Source organism: Nerophis ophidion, linkage group LG02 (assembly GCF_033978795.1).
Source record: "Nerophis ophidion isolate RoL-2023_Sa linkage group LG02, RoL_Noph_v1.0, whole genome shotgun sequence".
Taxonomy (NCBI): domain Eukaryota; kingdom Metazoa; phylum Chordata; class Actinopteri; order Syngnathiformes; family Syngnathidae; genus Nerophis; species Nerophis ophidion.
This window is the reverse complement of record NC_084612.1, coordinates 64,524,444-64,536,053: the sequence shown is the minus strand read 5'-3', so window position 1 is coordinate 64,536,053 and position 11,610 is coordinate 64,524,444. Positions and strand designations below refer to the sequence as shown.

At 38.3% G+C, this 11,610-nt stretch overlaps 1 protein-coding gene across 1 annotated transcript in view; it reads right to left on the bottom strand.

The window, feature by feature from the left end:
- Positions 1-691: 691 nt before the first annotated feature.
- mrps16 (mitochondrial ribosomal protein S16) overlaps positions 692-11,610 on the bottom strand; it is an 11,906-nt gene continuing 987 nt past the window's right edge. The window contains exons 3-4 of the mRNA XM_061888496.1: positions 4,741-5,007; positions 692-927 (exon numbers count right to left, since the gene is read on the bottom strand). Coding sequence (XP_061744480.1) covers positions 812-927; positions 4,741-5,007 — 383 coding nt within the window. The 3' untranslated portion in view covers positions 692-811. The remainder of the gene's footprint in view (positions 928-4,740; positions 5,008-11,610) is intronic.

Genomic DNA, 11,610 nt, shown 5'->3' with positions numbered 1-11,610 from the left:
ACATCAGTTATTCATTAATATATTTCCAGTATATTCAATAGTATTTTTTTAGGTTTATACTGTAAATCGTAAGTAGGTTAGAATTAGTCATTAAATATGATTAAAATGGAGAGTAAGATTTCTATATCAGTGTTACTTGACTGGGTCCTAGGTCCCTATGGAGTAGAAATATTGGGCCCCGATGTCAATAAGGTTAAGAACCCCTGTTCTACGGAACAGTGAAGTGAAGTGAATTATATTTATATAGTGCTTTTTCTCAAGTGACTCAAAGCGCTTTACATAGTGACACCCAATATCTAAGTTACATTTAAACCAGTGTGGGTGGCACCGGGAGCAGGTAGGTAAAGTGTCTTGCCCAAGGACACAACGGCAGTAACTAGGATGGCACAAGCGGGAATCGAAACTGCAACCCTCAAGTTGCTGGCACGGCCACTCTACCAACCGAGCTATGCCGCCCCGAGCACTCTACTGTTTTTAAAGAATTTGCTGCAAAAATAATTGTCTTCCAAGTTTTGAATTGAACACGGGGGCCGGTATGGTGTTATTACCGAGCTGGATTTGGCCCCTAGGCCGCTAGTTAAATAGAACTTGTAAAAATCTACAGTTGTTGCCGCCCTTTAGCCACTTATGTTGATTGTCTTCCCACCACTTACCAATGAAAATGCAAAGACTTGACACCATACCAAATGTGTGTATTTCATAATGTTTTATCATTGCCATACCCACTAAATCAATGACAAAGAATGTACAAAAAAACCCAACACTTCAACGTGTGTCAGAACTGCTATGTCATCACACAAGCAACCACCCTTTACGCTTCAGCCTCCACACTATATTTTGCTTTCATTTCTGTCTCCTTTGCTTGGGCTCGGCGGCGCTCCATCTGCGTCACAGTCATGGGATGAAGTGGAAAAAACCCGGCCAACCCTGCAGAAAGAACATAATTTTTACAGCAAATATATACGAGACACAAAATACTGCCTGGTGCAATTTGGAGCAAATCGCTTACTGCTGTGAACGCCGACCATTTTTTTTCAAGCCCGTAAACCATTTTAAAACACAAACTTTGAAATTGTGAAAAATATAGACTGTTAACAAAAATGTATTCTGTTAAACCAGGGGTCGTTAACCAACCGTTGAAAGAGCCATATTGGACCAAAAATACAACAAAATAATCTGTCTGGAGCCGCAAAAAATTAAACGTATACAAGTCTTATAATGAAGGAAACACATGACTTAAGTGTTTATATTAGCTATAATAACCTACTATCAAAATGACTATTCTGTCAATATTCATTGACAGAAATGTTGAAATGTAATATTTATTCTACACATTTTTACAACATTAGAAACCATTAGTAAATCAGAGGCTAATCAGAATGTGAGATAACTCCTGGAAATGACTGGCTTTTAACAGCCAAAGGTATATGTGTGTGTCCCCAAGTTAAGGCTGTATTCTTTTAATAGATTTATGGCAATCTAGGTAATGTTTGCTGTGGAAATGCAGCCAATATTACATACAAAACCAAATTATATACAAAGAGGATAAAAGTAAAGGATATTAAATGAGCTCAAATACACCTACAAATGAGGCATAGTGATGCAATATTTATATACAGCTAGCATAAATAGCATGTTAGCATTGATTAGCTTGCAGGCATGCACCCACCATATATGCCTGATTAGCACTCTAACAAGTCAATAACCTCAACAAAGCTCACCATTGTGCATTCACGCACAGCATACAAAGTTTGGTGGACAACCCACCAACCCACTTCTCCAAAGAGGGCTGGCTCAGGGTGGAGGATAGAGTAAAACAACTTGCACTGAGCCTAGTCTATAAAATCCGCTACACCTCCCTGATACCGAAGTACATGTGGAACTACTTCCTTAACGTAAATGACCGCCATAACCACAACACCAGGGGGAGCTCCACAAACCACGTTAAACCCAGATTCCGATCCAACAAAGGTCTTAACTCATTCTCTTTCTATGCCACATCAATGTGGAATGCACTCCCAGTCCTAACAGGTGTAAAAGTAAGTGCATCTCTATCCTCCTTCAAAACCGCTCTAAAACAACACCTCCAGGCAACTTCAACCCTTTACTAATACCCTCCTCCATTCACATCCCATCTCCTCGGATTGTAAATAACCTGATGTAAATAATCAAATGTATTTCTAATGTATATACTTATTCTTATGCTATCTGAACTCACTATGTTCTCTGCTGGCTGTACATATCTTACTAAGTAAGACCTACACTGTTTCAATGTCTATTTCTCTGTTGATGCAATTGTTGATGACTGAAGTACTGATATCAACCAAAGCTCCTCATCCCATCCCCCTGGATTGTAAATAATGTAAATAATTCAATGTATATACTACGATGATTAACTTGTGTGATGATGTATTATGTTGATAGTATATATTTGTACCATGAATTGATTAACGTGGACCCCGACTTAAACAAGTTGAAAAACTTATTGGGGTGTTACCATTTAGTGGTCAATTGTACGGAATATGTACTGAACTGTGCAATCTACTAATAAAAGTATCAATCAATCAATCAGACAAAATGAGACAAAGGAGTGGAAGATTTTACATGCAAACAAATTGTTGCGTCACAGTCCACACTGTGGTGAGTTCAAGAACCGCCGAAATAAGTAGGACAAAACAATGTTCATCAGTGAAGCATAAAAACACACAAAGTAAACAGTGGGCTTTCTTACAATTGAGGAGGTTTGTGTCAAACAAACAAAAAAAAAGTTTCCCACATCTTCTTCCATTTTCAATGCTTTTATAAAAATGCTCCAGGGAGCCACTAGGGCAGGGGTCACCAACCTTTTTGAAACCAAGAGCTACTTCTTGGGTACTGATTAATACGAAGGGCTACCAGTTTGATACACACTTAAATAAATTGCCAGAAATAGCCAATTTGCTCAATTTACCTTTAATAAATCTCCCTCTCTCTCTCCATATATATATATATATATATATATATATATATATATATATATATATATATATATATATATATATATATATATATATATATATATATATATATATATATATATATAAATGGGTATTTCTGTCTGTCATTCCGCCGTACATTTTTTTTCCTTTTACAGAAAGTTTTTTGTAGAGAGAAAATTATGAAAAAAACACTTCATTGAAAGGTTTAAAAGAGGAGAAAAGACGGAAAAAAAAGAAAATTAAATTTTGAAACATAGTTTATCTTCAATTTTTACTCTTTAAAATTCTAAATTCAACCGTAAAAAATGGAGAAAAACTAGTTCTTTCAAATCTTTTTGAAAAAAAATTTATGGAACATCATTAATAATTTTTCCTGATTAAGATTAATTTTAAAATTTTGATGACATGTTTCAAATAGGTTAAAATCCAATTTGCACGTTGTTAGAATATATAACAAATTGGACCAAGCTATATTTCTAACAAAGACAAATCATTATTTATTCTAGATTTTCCAGAACAAACATTTTTAAAGAAATTTGAAAGACTTTGAAACAAGATTTAAATTTGATTCTACAGATTTTCTAGATTTGCCAGAATAGTTTTTTGAATTTTAATCATAATAAGTTTGAAGAAATATTTCACAAATATTCTTCGTCAAAAAAACAGAAGCTAAAATGAAGAATTAAGTTAAAATGTATTTATTATTCTTCACAATAAAAAGATAAATAAATTTACTTGAACATTGATTTAAATTGTCAGGAAAGAAGAGTGAAGTGAAGTGAATTATATTTATATAGCGCTTTTTCTCTAGTGACTCAAAGCGCTTTACATAGTGAAACCCAATATCTAAGTTACATTCAAACCAGTGTGGGTGGCACTGGAAGCAGGTGGGTAAAGTGTCTTGCCCAAGGACACAACGGCAGTGACTAGGATGGCGGAAGCGGGAATCGAACCTGCAACCCTCAAGTTGCTGGCACGGCCACTCTACCAACCAAGCTAAACCGGAAGGAATTTAAAAGGTAAAAAGGTATATGTGTTTGAAAATCCTAAAATAATTTTTAAGGTTGTATTTTTCTCTCTAAAATTGTCTTTCTGAAAGTTATAAAAAGAAAAGTAAAACAATAAATGAATTTATTTAAACAAGTGAAGACCAAGTCTTTGAAATATTTTCTTGGATTTTCAAATTCAATTTGAGTTTTGTCTCTCTTAGAATTAAAAATGTTGAGCAAAGCGAGACCAGCTTGCTAGTAAATAAATACAATTTAAAAAAATAGAGGCAGCTCACTGGTAAGTGCTGCGATTTGAGCTATTTTTAGAACAGTCCAGCGGGCTACTCATCTGGACCGCGTTAGTGACCCCTGCACTAGATACTACTCGGCACTAAGCTCCCGGTTGCTGAGCCCCGTGTTAAACTATTAATGGTTACACAAGCTAGCCAATGGTTTTCTTGTTATATGTTTTTGCTTTGAAAAATGTACCTGTGAGCAAGTTGCAAACAGCACCTTCAACACAATAGTATTAATAATGTATAACCTCTCAATCAAGCAATTATTACTATTTTGTAAAATGTACAGTAGATAAAAATGTTTTTTTTATATACAGCTCTTGCACTGGATAGTCTGGGTGTACATGATGAAAGGTCAGTTTGCCGCAGCTATATTTATCTCAACATGCACTTTGAACTCATCACACCTGTGTGGTGAGTAACGATAATACAATGCCATGTTTATCCAGTCAATAAATGTACTTGATGTATACACACCTAGAAGTTTGGCCACCGGCTTAGTCGTGTGGGCGCCACAGCCAATCCAGTACTTGATGCGGTCGTAGTTAAAGCTGACGAGTTTCTCGTTGTAGATGTTAGGGAGAGGGTCGTATGTTCCCAGCTGTTCTATATATTTACCGTCCCTCGCCCGTTTGTTGAAGGCCGCCACGATGCGATAAAACGGCCTGTTGGCTTGATGGTGGCCTGCCATTGCCAGGCGGAGGACCACAAAACCCCCGTGGTAGCGCTTCAAGAGGTGGGACGCTGCAGTGGAGGAGAAAATAGATGGACATTAGATTAGATAGTACTTTATTTATTCCGTCAGGAGAGTTCCTTTAGGAAAATTACAATTTTCAGCACAATCCCATTCAAGATCAGACAAACATTACAGGGAGACAGAACAGGATCGCTGACTGGTCTGCCGGCTTCCAGCGCCCCTTACAAAAAAGATGACATACAGGTAAACAGGGGGGGTATGGGAGAAAAGAATAGAAGATTAAAATAAAATAAAAAATCGGTCTTAGCCTGGGCCCTGGAGTGGGGGTGCAGACTGAGGCCAAGGGAAAAAAACAAAAAAAAACCAACAACTCATAGCCATAGTACACATCCCTCTTACATGTGTGTAAGAGGGAAACATCAAACATCAAGGAACACAGAGGACATTAAAGACATTAAAGCAGCAGATACAACCAGACACTTCTACATACAGCTATGAATAAAAAGTAAAATAAACATATCCACTGTGGTGGCCTCTGCGGTGTTCCACGCCATTGTCTGCTGGGGAGGAGGGAGCATGGCCAGAGACAGAAGCAGACCCAACAAAGCAACCAAGACAGCCGACTCCACTCTCGGCCAATGTCCAGTCCGCATGGATGAGCGAGGATACGTCCAAGGTGACTGAGGTGTCCGACACCTGCTCACCCAGTCGAGACACCGCGAAGCCTCTCTGTCCCAGCGCTCAGTGCTAGCTCCGCAGTCCTGTCCCCTCATCCGCATCTCCTCCAGTCCCTCCAAACAGACTCCGGTGTAGCAGAGACCCAGCAGCTGGTCTCCATGGCCAAAAGGCTCCCGGGAGGCAGATCCAAAAGTCCACAAAAAAAGCACCACAGAGGTCACGAAAGTGCCACCCCTTGTCACACAGTCCCAAAGGGTCCCGGACCAAAATGCAAAAAAATATAATAACACATGAAAACAAGAGGGAAACACAAAAGGATGACACAAGAGCACAGAGCTCCTGCCTACAGCAGCCACTACAGCAGCGCCATTTTGGAAAAGATGTGAGGAATATCTGTGACACCGAAACATTTTTCTGCTTAGTTTTATATACCGCATTTTTCGGAGTATAAGTCGCACCTGCCGAAAATGCATAATAAAGAAGGAAAAAAACACCACGGAATATGCTCGATACATCACGGGTTTGTCTCTGTACGACATAGAAAATGACTATATCGTGATATTCGAGTATACGTTCTCAGGCAGTTGCTTTTAGCTGCGGGCATTAGACTGCAGGCTTTTCTTACTCGTTCTTGTATCTCCTTCTCAGAGACGCAAAACAAGCGCACCTTCTTACATACGTCACATACTGTCGCACGTGCAGCGTCACACGCCCTCGTGGAGCAGAGAGGTAGCAGCATGGTAACGTTAGCTGTGTGGCTAGCGGAGCGGTGCGAGTGGTAATACGAGAGAAAAAGAAGGTGCGAATCTGGTAACAAATGAAGGAATAAATAATTCCAAAGAAAAACAGCACAGTGTTCATCGTCTGGAGATAGTTTGGCTTCAAGCGGCGGGATGTCAAAAAGTATGCCGCAATAGCGTTGCTACAAAAAGTAGCACCACTGCTAATTTGTAGCAAGACTTGAAAAGTCACCTGCTAAAGCAGTGGTTCTCAACCTTTTTTCAGTGATGTACCCCCTGTGAACATACTTTTAATTCAAGTACCCCCTAATCAGAGCAAAGCATTTTTGGTTGGAAAAAAAAGACAAAAAGAAGTAAAATACAGCACTATGTCATCAGTTTCTGATTTATTAAATTGTATAACAGTGCAAAATATTGCTCATTTGTAGTGGTCTTTCTTGAACTATTTGGAAAAAAGATATAAAAATAACTAAAAACTTGTTGAAAAATAAACAAGTGATCCAATTATAAATAAAGATTTCTACAAATAGAAGTAATCATCAAAGTGCCCTCTTTGGGGATTGTAATAGAGATCCATCTGGATTCATCAACTTAATTCTAAACATTTCTTCACAAAAAAAAGAAATCTTTAACATCAATATTTATGGAACATGTCCACCAAAAATCTAGCTGTCAACACTGAATATTGCATTGTTGAATTTCTTTTCACATTACATTCATATTTTGTTGAAGTATTATTCAATAAATATATTTATAAAGGATTTTTGAATTGTTGCTATTTTCAGAATATTTAAAAAAAAATCTCACGTACCCCTTGGCATACCTTCAAGTACCCCCAGGGGTACGCGTACCCCCCCTTTGAGAACAACTGCGCTAAAGAATGAAGAGTGCTTGAAACTAGGGCTGGGCGATATGGCCTTTTTTTTAATATCTCGATATTTTTAGGCCATATCGCGATACAGGATATATATCTCGATATTTTGCTTAGCCTTGAATGAACACTTGATGCATATAATCACAGCAGTATGATGATTCTATGTGTCTAAATTAAAACATTATTCTTCATATTGGATTAATATATGCTACTTTTAAACTTTCATGCAGAGAGGGAAATCACAACTAAGTCAATTGATCAAAACTGTATTTTATTAAACAGTTATTAAGCAGTGGAACAAAAATCCATGTCATTTCAAAACAGAAATTGCAAGATTGTCTGAGACATTTTAAAACAAGCTATTAGTGGACTTTTGTGCATGATGTCACTAAGATGACATATCAAAACAACACTAAATGAAAGTGCACTTTTTGTACAGAACGCCACTACAATAGTTTAAAACAGATAAAGTGCCCTTTTGTGCATGATGTCACACAAGATATTTCAATAAGTGTCACATAAAACTTAGCTGCATATCAAATAGTATATGTCCTACGGTGTTGATGTGGAAATGGTTGCTTCAGCATTTTGTGGGTGTGGCACCGAACAGAAATGTTGATATGCAGTTTCAAGCATTCTTCATTCTCTAGCGGGTGACTTTTCAAATGATGCTACTTTTAGTAGAAACGCTTCTGCTGTATGAATGTTCCAACATGTTCCCGCTTGAAGCCAAACCACCGCCAGATGATGAACCCTGTGCTGTTTTTCTTTGGAATTAATTATTCCTCCATATGTTACCAGATTCGCACCTTCTCTCTCTCGTATTACCACTCGCAACACACCGTTAGCATTACAGCTAATGTTACCCATGGCGCTGCCTCTCTGCTCGGGGAAGGCGTGTGATGTTGCACACGTGACGTATGTAAGAAGGTGCGCTTGTTTTAAGTCTCTGTGAGAAGGAGAGACAAGAAAGAGTGGGAAGAACATGCAGTGTAATAACTCCAGCTAAAAGCAACTGGGTGAGAACGTATACTCGAATATCACGATATAGTCATTTTCTATATCGCACAGAGATACTTGAAACTCTGCATGTCAACATCTTTGTCCGGTGCCACGCCAACAAAATGCCCTAGCAACCATTTTCACATCAACGCCATCAGAAACAAATAGTTAACAGAATAAGATAACGTCCACAGTAACCTACTACATAGCGAAGGTCATACACTATTTGATTTGCTATTACGCAGCTCCTTTTTATTTAAATATATATTGTGTGACATCATGCACAAAAGTGCACTTTATTTGTTTTAAACTATTGTAGTGGCATTCTCTACAAAAAGTGCAATTTAATTAAGTGTTGTTTAGATATGTCATCTTAGTGACATCATGCACAAAAGTGCACTAATAGCTTGTTTTAAAATGTCTCCGACAATTTTGCACTTTCTGTTTTGGAAATGACATGAATGTTTGTGCCACTGCTTAGTAACGGTTTATTAAATACCATTTTGGTCAATTGACTTAGTTGTGATTTCCCTCTGTAAAGGCCTACTGAAATGAGATTTTCTTATTCAAACGGGGCTAGCAGGTCCATTCTATGTGTCGTACTTGATCATTTCGCGTCATTGCCATATTTTTGCTGAAAGGATTAAGTAGAGAACATTGACGATAAAGTTCGCAAAAAAAGTCTTGCCTGTACCGGAAGTAGCAGACGATGTGCACGTGACGTCACGGGTTGTGAGGGCTCCTCACATCCTCACATTGTTTATAATGTCAGCCTCCAGCAGTAAGAGCTAGTCGGACAGAGAAAGCGACAATTTCCCCATTAATTTAAGCGAGGATGAAAGATTCATGGATGAGGAAATTTAGAGTGAAGGACTTGAAAAAAATAAAATAAATAAAGTTAAAAAAAAAAAGAAAAGGCGATTGCATTGGGAGCGATTCAGATGTTTTTAGACACCTTTACTAGGATAATTCTGGGAAATCCCTTACACTTCTGTTGTGTTGCTAGTTTTTCAATGAGTCAAATAGTAGCTGATAGTCGGAGGAGTGTGTCCACGGGTGTGTTGACGCCAGTCTCTGAGGGAAGTCACGAAGCTGTGTGGCTAAAGGCTAAAAGCTTCCCACCTCCATCTTTCTACTTTGACTTCTCCATTAATAATTGAACAAATTGCAAAAGATTCAGCAGCACAGATGTCCAAAATACTGTGTGATTGCGCGATGAAAAGAGACGACTTTTAGCCGTAAGTGGTGCTGGCTAATATGTCCCCTCTAACCAATAACGTCACAAACACACGTCATCATAAGCATCATCATTCCGCAACGTTTTCAACAGGAAACTCCGCGGGAAATTTAAAATTGGAATTTAGTAAACTAAAAAGGCCGTATTGGCATGTGTTGCAATGTTAATATTTCATCATTGATATATAAACTATCATACTGCGTGGTTGGTAGTAGTGGGTTTCAGTAGGCCTTTAAAAGTTTAAAACCAGCACATGTTAATGCAGTATTAACAAAAATGTTTTGATGTAGACACATAGAATCATCATACTGCTGTGATTATATGCATCAAGTGTTCATTCAAGGCTAAGGCAAAATATCGAGATATATATCATTTATCGTGACATGGCCTAGAAAGAGAGATATTAATAAAACGCCATATCGCCTAGCCCTATGCTTAATCCATTATTAAACAAAGAAAACAATCTGAAGTTCTTTATTTTTAACTTATCGTGCAGAGGAGCCTGTTCAGTTCTAGACTGCTTCATCCCAAGTGCAGGATTAATAGACTCAAGAACTCCTTTGTCCCACACGCCATTAGACTGTACAACTCCTCTCTGGGACGGGGGAGGGGGGGTACTAGGATGACAGGGGATGCAAAACATTAACAGTGCAATACGTTTTCATAACATGGTCACTACTGCCTACTTTGTCTTGTTATATTCTTATTTTACTGTTATATTGTTATTCCCATTGTTTTTATTCTTTTTGTAATATTTCTCTATTTTGTTTCCTTTTAAACCCCTATTATTTACTTTTTACTTTTTTTTTTTTTTTTTTTAAATTGATCTCAACTCTGTACACTGCTGCTGGAATTTAAATTTTCCTGAAGGAACTCTCCTGAAGGAATCAATAAAGTACTATCTATCTATCTATCTATTTTACCAGTCCGGCCCACTTGGGAGTGCATTTTTCCTCCATGTGGCCCCCCGATCTAAAATGAGTTTGACACTCCTGTGTTAAGCGAAGTTTTTTTCCTCATCATTTGATTAAAAAAAGAAAAGAAAAAAAGATACTTATGTAGTAACCGTCAACAGTTTGAACACGTTACATCATTAAAGGCCTACTGAAACCCACTACTACCCACCACGCAGTCTGATAGTTTATATATCAATGATGAAATATTAACATTGCAACACATGCCAATACGGCCATTTTAGTTTACTAAATTGCAATTTTCAATTTCCCGCAAAGTGTCGTGTTGAAAACGTCGCGGTATGATGACGCGTGCGTTTGACATCTCGGGTTGTAGCAGACATTTTTTTCCAGCCCGATCCAAGCTATAAGTAGTCTGCTTTAATTGCATAATTACACAGTATTTTGGACATCAGTGTTGCTGAATCTTTTGCAATTTGTTCAATTAATAATGGAGAAGTCAAAGAAGAATTATGTAGGTGGGAAGCAGTGTATTGCAGCTGCCTTTAGCAACACAAACAGAGCCGGTGTTTCCTTGTTTACATTCCCGAAGGTGAAGCTTTACTATGGAACAGAGCGGTCAAGCGAAAATGGTTCCCGACCACATGTCAACCGGCAGGTTTCGGTGAGAAAATTGTGGTAATAAGTCGACTCTTACCGTAGACATGAGCGGAGCTTGCGTCTTCCTGCAGCTGCAGACTCTCTTACCTCCTCCCACCGGAGACACCCCTACGACTTTCAGGTACCATATAATCTCACTAAAACACTAGTAACACAATAAGCAGATAAGGGATTTTCCAGAATTATCCTAGTAACATCTGAATTGCTCCCACTGCCCTCGCCCTTTATTTATTTTTCTTCTAGTCCTTCACTCTCACTTTCATCATCCACATCATCGCTCAAATTAATGGGGAAATCATTGCTTTCTCAGTCCGAATCGCTCTAGCTGCTGGTGGCCATGATTGTAAACAATGTGAGGATCTGAGGAGCTCTACAACCCATGACGCCACGCGCATATCGTCTGCTACTTCCGGTACAGGCAAGGCTTTTTTATTAGCGACCAAAAGTTGCGAACTTTATTGTTGTTCTCTACTTAATCCTTTCAGCAAAAATATGGCAATATTGCGAAACGATCAAGTATGACACATAGAATGGACCTGCTATCC